Source organism: Pelobates fuscus, chromosome 1, assembly GCF_036172605.1.
Source record: "Pelobates fuscus isolate aPelFus1 chromosome 1, aPelFus1.pri, whole genome shotgun sequence".
In the NCBI taxonomy this organism is placed as follows: Eukaryota; Metazoa; Chordata; class Amphibia; order Anura; family Pelobatidae; genus Pelobates; species Pelobates fuscus.
Window position 1 is genome coordinate 241,097,452 of NC_086317.1, and position 14,114 is coordinate 241,111,565.

Here is a 14,114-nt window from a genome sequence, read left to right on the forward strand (position 1 = left end):
CTGAGGCTAAATTGGCTAATCTGGAAAAATTATTTAATCTAGAAATTAAATGAATAGTCATTAAACCCTAAAATATGGGGAATTAAAGGGTTACTCCAAGCATCATAACCACTACAGCCCTCTGTAGTGTTTATGATACCAAGAGAACCCAGGCACGGTTACCAGGAATGAGACCAACCCGTTTAGCAATGGATTGCCCCTTTACCTGTTTCCCCACTGGGCTCCAAGGCTCCCTGATGGTCTGGTGATGTTATTTCAGCTTCTGCAGCTGCAAAAGTCAGGAGTCGCAGCCATCACCATTCATTGGCTTAGAGTTTCTGACCACTCTCATCTAATGACTGACAAACTGTGCAATGATGGTTGCACAGAATTAACATTAGCCTCCTGGAACTCTAGTTCCAGGCTGGCTGACAAAACCCCAATGATGCTGCCGGAGGTGGAGTTACATCTCTGGCAGCAAAGAGACTAAACGGACACTCCAGGCACAAATATAGCTTTAATGCATTTGATAGATTATGGCCTAATATGCTGTATTTTTTTTTTTTGCATGCTCAAATCTTTATAGTTTTTGCACAAAATAAATAAAGGGGGCATGGCTAAGGAGGCAGAATTATGGGGTAGCTTTCTACAGCATACTGATGAGGCCAAAACCTATCAAATGAATAAAAGTTGTATTGGTGCCCGGAGTGTCCCTTTAAACTCCATACGTGCAGAGTTTCATAGTGAGACACTGCAAATACAGACTCCAGGCTCAATGACCGCTTTAAATCACTAAGTAGTTATGGTGTTTGGAGTAACCCTTTAAACTGAATTGCAAAACTGAGAGTAAAATAGCAAAGTTGATAAAGAGCTACTTTCACCAAAATTACTAAAAGATCTGTTTTAGCTTGAGTTTTTACATTCAGATTTAATTAAAGGGACACTATAGTCACCTGAACAACTTTAGCTTAATGAAGCAGTTTTGGTGTATAGAACATGCCCCTGCAGCCTCACTGCTCAATCCTCTGCCATTTAGGAGTTAAATCCCTTTGTTTATGAACCCTAGTCACACCTCCCTGCATGTGACTTGCACAGCCTTCCATAAACACTTCCTGTAAAGAGAGCCCTATTTAGGCTTTCTTTATTGCAAGTTCTGTTTAATTAAGATTTTCTTATCCCCTGTTATGTTAATAGCTTGCTAGACCCTGCAAGAGCCTCCTGTATGTGATTAAAGTTCAATTTAGAGATTGTGATACAATTATTTAAGGTAAATTACATCTGTTTGAAAGTGAAACCAGTTTTTTTTTCATGCAGGGTCTGTCAATCATAGCCAGGGGAGGTGTGGCTAGGGCTGCATAAGCAGAAACAAAGTGATTTAACTCCTAAATGACAGTGAATTGAGCAGTGAAATTGCAGGGTAATGATCTATACACTAAAATTGATTTATTTAGCTAAAGTAATTTAGGTGACTATACTGTTTCTTTAAGTAAAATGTGACCCTGTCTACAAAAATGAAAGCTACATTTGCTTGGGCATGTTGTATTTTGCAGGCAGGGTGATGGCACATCCCAGGTGACCCTTCATAGTAGAGCGTTCAGTAACCCAATATAGTAGACAAAGTTATTCACTACACAAGGAAATGTGTATAGTCAACAATGCAATTTTAGTGCTTAGGCCAATATAACAAAATGGGAAAATTCTCCATCTTTGCAGTTTTTGCATTTATGATATTTTGGCCTAATTCCTTGCAATTCTTTGGGCAATTCCTGTCAAAACCCTATTTGAAAAGTCGCCCTTACAGATCTTTAACATAAATGTTTATTGCATCAATTAAGATGAAATGTATAGAGAAGTTGGCATGTAAGACATTTTTCTTTCAATTACCATTCAGGAGCAGTTGCAGGAGCTGGAAAATACAAAACGAGAAATAAAGATTTCTGTGCAGTTACAACAGCATCAGAATAAAGAGATGGAAGAGTTACGGAAAAGCTTAGCCCAGGAGCTTGCAATCTACAAGTAAGTTGAACCAGTGGGGATCTTGTCATGGGTGGTTATAAAACCAAGATGTAGTTTTATTGTTTTTTTGTTTTTTTTTACTTTATGGGAATGTCAGGTGGAACATTTGAATCACTCATCATTAGTCTGTTTATAAAAATGAGCACAAAGCTCAAATAAGGTCTGGTGTTTAATAGGACGAGCGAAACAGGATACTAAGTTTGTGACATTTGCCCTGTGCCAAAATATTTTCTGTGTTTCAATATAGTTACTGTTTAAAGAGAAAATAATTTGGTCTCTATGTCTTACCAGCTCATAGACATAATATTTACTAAAAACGGTAATCCACAGTTGCCAAGGTTGCCTTTGTGGTCAATCATTGTTAGTGTTATTATTTCTACTATATGCCAAATGCAGCTGATATTATGAGTGACGCCCTCGGCAATTTTCCAAATAGTACACAGCAATAGTGTGCTCTAATATTATAATGTACGTATATACTAAAGCCTATTCAATCAGGTCAACAGCCTAATGTGCTTGGAGTTAAACATGAGTGTGGTTGGAATAATTATGACTTTTTTTTTAAACAAACTAAACATTACTCATTTACTCATTTTTTACAGAGCAGGATGATGCTGTCTCAGATGGTGTTCTGTTAACTATTCCTGCTGGGATAACCTAAAAATAACAAAAGTATGAAAAGGGTGAAGTATGGCTTATGTTAAAGGAACACTATAGCGTTAGAAATACAAAACTGTATCCAAATGCTATAGTGTCCCTCAGCCCATAGCTAAGCATCTGGCTATCTCTTTTAACACTTATCTCTTTCCAGCGCCAAAGTCTCTCGGCGCTGGGTCTGTCTCCTCCTCCTCCAACGTCACAGCAATTGGGAACTTAATGTTAACCCTGCATTGTAATTATTGCAGTTTACCAATGCACAGAGTGATTCCAGCAGCTTTCCCACTGCACGCTCTGTCTCTATCTATAGAACTGGCACTTGCCATGTGATGCAGCGACAGTAGGCAGGTAAAGAGAGGGTGCTCTGTGCACCCCCTGCAGCCTGTCATCCATTGTGGACCCAATCTTGTTAACACGCCACTGGACAGTGACTGAGACTCATAGCACCGTAATTTCTATGATGAGCTGTTATGGTTATAGTGAACAGTGTGCCCTTTAATAATTAAGCAAAGCATGGAAGAAGCATTTTTATTTCCTGCTTTGATGTAGCTAAATAAAAGTTAAATGTTACCTAGGTAACAGGATATATTAACAAAAATCTATACATTAAGAACGAGTCCATACAGGCTAGTATTTCCTGCAAAGCGGGGCTTTGAAGTAGAACTTGATGTGATAGCATGGTGTATATAAGCCATGAGTACATATACAGCTTCAGAGTGTGTAGAAGTTAGCAGAGGGGCACAACTCACTAATTAGATTCTACCCTGTACCAATGAATCTTCATCACATTGGGAAGACAGTGCTGCTATAGTTTCTTTATGTAACCAGGTGGTTAGCAAATACTGGTATAGAGGGAGCAAAGGTTTTGTTTGATGGAGTTTGCACCGACTAACCCGTTCCTGTGGGAGTGTCCCTGTGATGAGTTCTAGTCTGCCTGCTTGTTCATCAGGCTTCTTTATCAGCTTCAAATAGTTTACTCAGTACTGTGCAGCACTTCCCCAGGAAGCACCTCTAGTGGCCATCTGAGGAGTGGCCAGTGGTGGTATCCCTAGGCCCAGGCTGTAATGTAATGTAATGTAAAGGAGGAGAGCTCTATGAAAAAAACAGTGTTTACCGCAACAAGCCTGAAGGGAATGATTATACTCACCAGAACTAATACAATAAGCTGATGCAGCTGCATTTTCACTGCTAAATTCTCTGCCATTTAGGAATTAAATTACTCTATGTATGCAGCCCAAGTGACAACTCCTCTTGATAAGGCTCATCCAGAGTCCATGAAGAAAAGGTTAAATTTCTAGCAGCACAACAGTTGCTTGAGGCTCTAGCAGGCAAGGGATAAGGTATTCAACATTAAACACACTGAGCAGTAATGAAAACACGACCAAAAAGATTTCATCAAGCTAAAGTTGTTCTGATGCTTAGAGTGATCCTTTCAAGAATGTTGTGTAGCAAGCCAAGACTCAGACTTTTAATATGCAAGTTTATTACTTTTGGAGAGATAAATTACAACTGCTGCATGAACTCTTGACGAAGAAATGAATGGAAAATCACATTTAATTTTCTATAATACACTACCAAAGTATTCAGAAATTTCACACAAAAGCCAAACATATAATTTAGGATAGGTTATTCTCCTTTTCTAAATTGTTCAGAACTCCTACTTCGGCCCACCAAGATGTTCTGTCAGTTCCAGTAAACCAATAAAATGGCTCTTGTGACAGCACTCGGCACTTTGAATCTTTCGATCTCCAGCTTTTCCAAGATCCGTGCCACTTGGTGGTTAAAGTCCAATGCTTCTGTCACCAGGTGCTTGAGGGATTCTAACTTTCCTAACAGAGCTCATTAGGATGGGCGACAATATCTTTTTATCTCCTGCTCCAATGTGTACTTTTTCCTTGCTGTATTACCGTATATACTCGAGTATAAGCCGACCCGAATATAAGCCGAGGCCCCTAATTTTACCCCAAAAAACTTATTGACTCGAGTATAAGACTAGGGTGGGAAATGCAGCAGCTACTGGTACATTTCTAAATAAAATTAGATCCTAAAAAAAATATATTAACTGAATATTTATTTACAGTGTGTGTATATAATGAATGCAGTGTGTATATGAATGCAGTGTGTGTATGCAGTGTGTGTATGAGTGCAGTGTGTATATAATGAATGGAGTGCAGTGTGTGTGTATGAGTGCAGTGTGTGTATAATGAATGCAGTGCAGTGTGTGTGTATGAGTGCAGTGTGTGTGTGTGTGTGTGTGTGAGTGCAGTGTGTGTGTGTGAGTGCAGTGTGTGTGAGTGCAGTGTGTGTGTGTGTGTATGAATGCAGTGTGTATATAATGAATGCAGTGCAGTGTGTGTGTATGAGTACAGTGTGTGTGTATGAGTGCAGTGTGTGTGTATGAGTGCAGTGTGTGTGTGTGAGTGCAGTGTGTGTGTGTGAGTGCAGTGTGTGTGAGTGCAGTGTGTGTGTGTGTGTGTATGAATGCAGTGTGTGTATGAATGCAGTGTGTATATAATGAATGCAGTGTGTGTGTGTGAGTGCAGTGTGTGTGTGAGTGCAGTGTGTGTGAGTGCAGTGTGTGTGTGTGTATGAATGCAGTGTGTGTATGAATGCAGTGTGTATATAATGAATGCAGTGCAGTGTGTGTTTATGAGTGCAGTGTGTGTGCAGTGTGTGTGTATGAGTGCAGTGTGTGTGTGTATGAGTGCAGTGTGTATGCAGTGTGTGTATAATGAATGCAGTGCAGTGTGTGTATATGAGTGCAGTGTGTATGTATGAGTGCAGTGTGTTTAGAATGAATGCAGTGCAGTGTGTGTATGAATGCAGTGTGTGTATGTGTGTGTGCAGTGTGTGAGTGCAGAGCATTGGTGGGGGGTGGGCATTTTATTAATTAATTATTATTTTAATATTTTTTTTAATGTTATTATTTTTTTAGGTAACTATTTTTTTTCTTTTATTATTAATTGTATTATTTTTTTATGTTATTATTTTAATATTTTTTTTTCTTATTTGTTTTATTATTAATATTTTTATTTTTTCGTCCCCCCTCCCTGCTTGTTAGCTGGCCAGGGAGGGGGCTCTCACTCCCTGGTGGTCCAGTGGATGGGCTGTAGGAGGGGGCTGTCAGGAAGCTGTACCTTACCTTCACCGCAGCTCCTGTCAGCTCCCTTCTCTCTTCTCCGGTGCGTGCAGCTCCCAGGTCAGCTCCCTCTGCAACTCTCGCGGCCGCGCGGAGCGTTGCCACGGTAACCCGTGGCAGCGCTCTGACCCCGCGGCTCTCGCGAGAGTTGCAGAGGAAGCTGACCTGGGAGCTGCACGGACGGAGGAGAGAGAAGGGAGCTGACAGGAGCTGCGGTGAAGGTAAGTTACAGCTTCCTGACAGCCCCCGGTCCACGTCTGTATTATGGCAATGAAAATTGCCATAATACAGACAACTGACTCAAGTATAAGACGAGTGGGGGTTTTTCAGCACAAAAAATGTGCTGAAAAACTCGTCTTATACTCGAGTATATACGGTAGATTTAAATACCAAAATAGCTGTAGCCCCTTCTATTACCAAGTCAGCATTTACCTGGGGTCTGTACAAGGTGCGACCTTTGTACCAGAAAGGACAACCGAAACAGGCTGAGAGCGGTGACTGCTCTATTTTCCTTTTTTTTTTTTTTTCCCTATCCACTGATGCTGTACTCCTTTTGTCTATTGTTTTTTGGTTTTAAATTGTTTGGATTTCCAGAAGTTGATTTTTATTTCTGGTACAGAATATCCATCTGGAATTATTTGTTAAGATTTATGATTTTGAGTAGCCTTATAAAATGTAAAACTATTCTTTTTGTGTGTATGCTGTTCCTTAATCTTTATTTTGTATAAATATTGGTGTTTAATGCAGCACCACTTCTGAGAAATGATGCATGTTCTATGTGTCCCCCCAATTCTTTTTTATTCTGAGCATTTACCAACATGGTCTGTTAAAGGACCACTATAGGCACCCAGACCACTTCAGCTTAATTAAGTGGTCCGGGGTCAGGTCCATCTAGGATTAACCCTTTCTGCTGTTAACATAGCAGTTTCAGAGAAACTGCTATGTTTATAATAGGGTTAATCCAGCCTCTAGTGGCTGTCTCATTGACAGCCGCTAGAGGCTCTTCCGTGCTTCTCACTGTGATTTTCACAATGAGAAGACACCAGCGTCCATAGGAAAGCATTGAGGATGCTTTCCTATGGACTGGCTGAATGCGCGCACGGCTCCTGCCACGCATGCGCATTCAGCCAATGACGTCGCTGAGGTGGAGGAGAGCTCCCCGCCCGGCGCTGGAGAAAGAGGTAAGTTTTACCCCTTCCTCCCCCCTAGAGCCCGGCGGGTATGTTTTCCTGGCACTATAGTGGTCGTTTAAGCACACCATTCTCTAACTGATCTGAATAGGTCATTACACTGACACATATCAAAACTTTGTAATAGAGATCTTGACCCTTTCTTTATTGAGTAAAAGTATAGTTACTTCATATATTCAAATATTACATTGGATGCTCAGTTTTCCTAGGATTTGGCGTACTGAGACTAATTGTTTGTTTATTTTTTGTCTGTCTGTCAATACATTGTGTCTGAAATGGAATAGATTTATTTTTCTTTGCATTCATAAAAGTGTGCTATGCTTTGAAACTTGTTGCATAGAAGCTGACCTGTATGTGAGCTTATCTCTGAACAACAAATATTCAAACTTTAATTTCAGGCAAGTAAATAACAGTTTGCCATCAATGAAATATAACATGGGGCCCTTTGGCTGACAGAAAAGTCACCAATAATTCAGTTTTTACTTGAGTAAATGGTTTTATCCGTTACTTACAGGGATTGATGTAGGGGTTGACTTGCTTATCCCCTGGTTCAGATCCAAACGAGGATAGGTTTTGTTAATGTTTACAACCTGTTGATTTAGAGATCACACATTACATTCACACAAACAAAAGATGAAGTACTTTATGCATAGAACGTTCTGTACTCTACATCTTTATCCATCTAAATCTTCTACTGCATTTATATTTTTCTGTTTGAAACAGAGAAACATCATCTCCTTGAAATTTAAGCTGCTATGTTAAGAGCTTCTCTTTCCCAAGTCATAAATTCATATCTTATAAAATGAACTGAGAAAGCTTTCGTCCTCTTGTTTAATCTCACAAATGATTCGGTCCCTATAACTGCCTTAATAAATGTAAGCACTTCAAACTGAAGCAAGTCCAATCTATCCTGTACTTCTGCTCCAGACAATGTGTCGGTCTATGAATATATATATATATATATATATATGTATATCCCCAACAATTTATGAGTTTGGGAATAACCTTGCCTTCCTCTTTATATTTTCTCTATATAGTCGGTAATTGAATTTCTTACAGGGCCAAATGAGACACTGGCATTTTTTCCCCTTTGTTTCTCCAGAGGGACCCAGAGGTGGTTCTGAAAATTAGAGAATTTGTGACAGCCAACGTACAGTATGGGTTATGTTACTAAGTGTCTTACAGAGTACATTGGCTGTTTAAAGAGATTCTGAGCCACTCTTCTACGAATAAACACTACATATTTGACCAGATTCCCACTTGCCTACCTTTTCAAACAGATTAACAGTGCAGCTTGAATTCCTGTACATATCCCTCTAGCATTCCGAGAAAGGGATATGGCGTCATATGTATTCACACATTAGGGTTGGGAGAAAAAGGAGCCGTTAATGCAGTCTGGTAAAGAACCTGCTTCATAGCAGGTATTCAATCAATACGGCTAGGGAGGATATTTGGCATGTATAGTATTAAAGTTTCCAAGTGGGCCCTCTCGATTGCCTAGATAACTGCCTATATTATAAATCCCTATTATACACCCCTGATGGTGGCACTGATAGTGACAGATGAGGCATCCCTGTAGTAGAACCATCTCATCAGCAACCAGGAAAAGAAATGGTAATTATGATATTGCAATCTCTCCAAATTTTACAAATATCACCACAACATTAAGAAGAAACATTCTGGGCCTGTAATAGGATAACATTTACACCATCATACATATAGGTTGGTGGTATCATTGTCTTTGGGGTGATTCTACACTGGGGTCTATACTTACTTAAAATTTTAGGAACATTACAGCTGGTAATTGAATCCTACTTGACACCCGTGGTCAGTTGAGCAATTACTACACCTGTCCAGTCCTGTTTTGGTAAATGTGGGGGGTTTAAAGCATTTTCCTTCAAGGGGGCTGACTAGCTGAGGAAGGGTAATTATTTGCATTCCCCTCTTAAAACAGAAAAAAAAAATGTTTTTTTATTTATTTTTTTATTGAGAGAAAGTACTAAACATTGATATTTGACAGCCACATACAAAACAATAGATGACAAGCCATCGTGATTGTAAATTATTCAGATGATATATAAAATCTAAATTTAAGAAAATATTATCACTAAAATGTTTCAACCCTATTTATTAGGTTAGTATATATAGCAAGAATTGTGAAATTGATTAGAATTAGCCATAAGGCAGTGATCAATATCTCAGATCTTTGCTATCCCAATTTATATGTAGCAGGGCATATACTGGTTTAATATCAGCTAGAACTTTTTTTTCCGCCTCCAAGACCGCCCCCAAACCTCACCCTCCAAAGCCTGCCCACAGGAGTACACACACACACACACACACACACAAACACACACGCACTGTTACAAAAAGGACACAGACAATTACACAAAGATACACACATACTGATACACACATACATACTAACAGACACACATACTGAAACAGACATACACACATGCAGGCATACATACTGAAACAGACACACAGTTATACATAGTGACACACAAACACATACTAACATACATACACACACACAAGCATAAGGACATACACACACATACATAAATACATACTGACATACATACACACATACATACATACAGCTCTTGGAGGCGGAGAGGAGGAGGAGAGCTCCCCGCACGGCGCTGGAATAAAGGTAAGTTTTAACCCTTTACTCTCCCCCAGAGCCTAGCGGGAGGGGGTCCCTGAGGGTGGGGGCACCCTCAGGGCACTATAGTGGTCCTTTAAGACAATGAATCGTCTTTTTTTTTATTTCATGAAAAAATTTCACCAATCTTTATCAAAAATATTGCTAATTCATTCTCCCATTTCTTCACTGACATAATAATATCTGATCTAAATTGCGTTCTTATTAGCTCCATTGCTATGGAATACACAGCCTTTTGAGTTCTACCACGGAAAAATGTTCCCATGATCTTCCTTTTTATTATCCAAAACCAGTAAATGTTTTTTTAGGAAGCTTTTAATAGTTGAATATCTCTCGGTAAGGAATACCAATTTTTTTAACCAAATTATTAAACAATATTAAACCAGAATTATCATACAAATCCTTTTTTAAAAGTCCAATTTTTGGAGGTTAAGATTGGACATAATAAGCTCTAGTATTTTAATATCTGAGCCTTTATATATTTAATTTGAATACTTTAACTCCTTAATAGGCCAGGGCATCTATTTCCCTGGGACTGTTTTGGGGTAGCGCCTCGTGTCCAGCCGGTCAAAACTTTACCTTGATGGAATTCCCGTTTCACCAAACCGATTTGAATGGTATTTGGATATGTTATACACTCAGATCGGGGCTACTTTTGTGGGGTTCCTAGTTATGGTGGGGGCACTTTTGGGGTAATGTATATTTTGTGTAGATTTTCTATACCTGAGAGATAATTGAATTATAGGTTTTTCTCACACAATTATCTCTCGAGCACAAAGGATCATGGGAATGAAAACCCTGCAACTCATAGTATGTAGGATCTTGTTTTGCTTTAAGAATAAAACACTATTTAAAACAAATCTTCAACCCCCAAACGTTTTAACTCTACTTTGTACCCCGCTTCTTCTTTTGAATAAGTTAATTGTAATTTGTAAATATGAACTACCATATTAGCTACATAAGTTTCTCGTATTAATGGGTATCCCAGTCCTACCTGACATCCTTTCCTAGCCAACAATATGGGGACTGATTTGAGGGCTTTTACCTCTCCATATAAAAGTTGTAAAACATGACTGGATCATGCCTAGTCAATTCTCTGGGATTGTTAATGGTAGCATGCGAAAGAGGCATGACCACTTGGGTAATATGTATTATTTGATGGTATTGCTCATGATAGCACCATTGCTTTAGTGTTTTATTTGTGTATTTTAAAAAAGCCATAATTTTCTTTAAATCACCAGTAATTGTAATGCCCAAGTATTGAAAACCCTTTCTAGTCCATTGGAAATATTTATTTTTCAAAACTTGTAAATACCTTTCATCAATATTTTTCAATTTGCAGTTTGTTGGAGTTTGCTCGACCAATATACATTTATGTCATTATATGAGTGATTTACAAGAAAATAAAAACATACAATAAAAACCAAATATAAATTGGCTATTTGTATAATAAAAAAAAAATAATGCATATGAATTGACTCTTTGCACAAAGCAACAAGCACTTTTGGGCTGGTACTGTACAAGAATTGAACTGAATAGGCTCAACCAAAGCAAACAATTATAATGGTAGGAGCTATGCTGGAAAATGGTTGTTTCTGCACACTAAGCTATAGCCTTGGCATAACTTGACAATAGAGGCAGATTGTAGCCACATCTAGCTTTGTTAGCTGTAATACATATATATATACACATACATACACACACGGAATAGTGCTATGCCTGGGTACTATAACTCGGTGGACAGCAGTCCCAGATTGTTTAGCCTGAGGCTGTGAAGTCTCCTACAAAGGGTCATTCGGCCACCACATCCCTTCTGTCTGAGTCACAGCCTTTGCTGGCAGCGAGTCTAATAGAAAATTCTCTGGGTTATCAGTAGAGGTCAGAGTGATTAGTTCATCCCCTATTGGAACTATGAGAGAGTAATCCATTCCCTAGCGGTACTTGATGGAGTGGTCCATCGATCGTCTGGCAAGCGGGCCTAATTGTCTCTTCCCCAGTAATTCTGCGAACAGGAGATCCCTATATAAAACCACGAGCAGCCTTCAAATTGCACAGTTCCTAAGGCTCTGGAGCGGGCGAAATCCCTGGTTACTATAATAATATATCGGGAGGTCCCCTGAATGCAGCAGTTAACCATGGCAACTATAAATCTATAGTGGAGCTCAGCTGAAGCACGTCTAGTTCAATATACTATAATTTAAGGTTTTAATTTAATGGATTTTTAGCATTTTTCTATTATTTTTTCCTCTTTCCTTTAAAACTTTATGGTTTTATATATTTAGCATTTAGAGTAATCTATTCAATTACTTTTTATAGTTTTATGTTGCACTAATCTCATGAACCAAATAACATGCGATTAATTTTGATTATGGGTGAATAATTTTAATATTTCAACAATTTATATTAAAGTTGAGAACAGTGGTAGATCCACATATGATGACTAAATATCTATATGACATTACTATGAGAGATCCATCACTGTTTGTCTGTATATAAAGTATGTTAACTAGGACATATGATAAGTTAATGTCATATGTTGTCTATATTTATTTTATTGTGTTCACATATAAATCTATCATCATGATATAACCTTAGATAATAATATGAATGCTTGTATTTACAAAAACTTTCATGGACTATGTGCTTTTAAGAGACTCGATGGCTTTTCTCTTAAGAAGAGGTATAGGTATGCTTCAGATCCGCCGCTGCACTGATCTTGAGAAAGCCAGGTTCTACGGGCGAAACGCGTAGGTCGTTTTTGGCGGCATTTTAAGTTTGGAGTCATTAGGAGCAAGTCCAGCGGTAATAGAAGTTGGCGTCTTTCCGAGGTCCAATGATCTGACCCGGCTTAAGTGTACAGGAGCGGCTCGCAGCACTGCACCAGCGAAGTGGTAACCTTCTAAAAAGACTATTGTACTGCACCTAGTGCTTTTTTGCGGTCCTTGGAAACAAGCATCAACACTACTTGTGTAAGAGTTTCACAAAGGGATTTTATACGGGGGGTTAATAAAATAACAGTGTTACACTATCTATGTTACTCCTATTTCTAAGGTGGATACATAGTTTCTGTTGGATTTGACATAGAGATCACGAGTGAATATACAGGACACTGTCAGGGCCGGTGCAAGGATTTTTGCCGCCCTAGGTAAAAGTAAAGTTTGCTGCCCCCCCCCCATGTGACATCACAATGCCCCACCCATATGATCTGCCATGTTAACTAACGCCAGTGCTGCAGTACCACCGTGTTTACATTAAAAGGCCTGCAGGGACAGGCTATAGACACCAGAACCACTACATTAAGCTGCAGTGGTTCTGGGGACTATAGTGTTTCTTTAATGTGAGGTAAATTAGAGATTAGTGCCACGAATAATATACTAGATTGCCTACTTACAACCAGATGAGGATGATGATTGGCTCTAGCTGCAGTTTGGCTCCACTGGTCTGGTGTAGAACATGCTCTCTGGAGGCTGTTTGTAACTGTGGTCACAAAAATCAATGTTCTGGGAGAACGGGAAGCAGCTCCTTTTTGTTGGGGCCCTTTACACAGCTCAAGGTCTGGGTCCCAGGGTCCACCTTCATGTTCCACAAATGAGTTTGTTCACAGGGGGTGGAGTGTGTAGGGGATGTCCTTATATGTGTGTAAGGAATGCATTGTGTGAATCTGTGCGTGTAAGGGATGCATTGTGTGTAAGGGTTGCATTGCTTGTGTGTGTGGAATGCATTGTCTTTGTGTGTAAGGGGTGCATTGTGTATGATTGTGTGTGTGTGTGTGTGTGATGGATGTCAATCTCTCCCCCCTCCCTTGTCACTCTCTTCTCCCCCCTCTCCCTCCCTTGTCACTCTCTTCTCCCCCCTCTCCCTCCCTTGTCACTCTCTTCTCCCCCCTCCCCACTCTCATTCCCCCTCATTCCCCACTCTCATTCCCCCTCCCTCCCCTGTCACTCTCACCCCCTGTCAATTTCTTCTCCCCCCCTGTCAATTTATTTTACTCCCCCTGTCAATTTCTTCTACTCCCCCCTCCCCTACCAATTTCTTCTTCTCCCCCCTCCCCCTGCCAATTTCCATCTCCCCCTCCCCTACTAATTTCCATCTCCCCCTCCCTACTAATGTCTTTCTCCCCTACTAATGTCTTTCTCCCCCCCTACTAATTTCCATCTCCCCCTTCCCTACTAATTTCTTTCTCCCCCCCTCCTACTAATTTCTTTCTTCCCCCCCTCCTACTAATTTCTGTCTCCCCCCTATCTCCTACTAATTTCTGTCTCCCCCCCCTCTCCTACTAATTTCTGTCTCCCCCCCTCTCCTACTAATTTCTGTCTCCCCCCCCTCTCCTACTAATTTCTGTCTCCCCCCCCCTCTCCTACTAATTTCTGTCTCCTCCCCCTCTCCTACTAATTTCTGTCTCCCCCCCCTCTCCTACTAATTTCTGTCTCCCCCCCCTCTCCTACTAATTTCTGTCTCCCCC

The 14,114-nt window shown here is 39.9% G+C and overlaps 1 protein-coding gene across 1 annotated transcript in view; it reads left to right on the forward strand.

The window, feature by feature from the left end:
* Positions 1–14,114, forward strand: part of SYNC (syncoilin, intermediate filament protein) — a 30,669-nt gene that overhangs the window by 9,682 nt on the left and 6,873 nt on the right. The window contains exon 3 of the mRNA XM_063455933.1: positions 1,871–1,995. Within this exon, the coding sequence (XP_063312003.1) occupies positions 1,871–1,995 (125 nt within the window). The remainder of the gene's footprint in view (positions 1–1,870; positions 1,996–14,114) is intronic.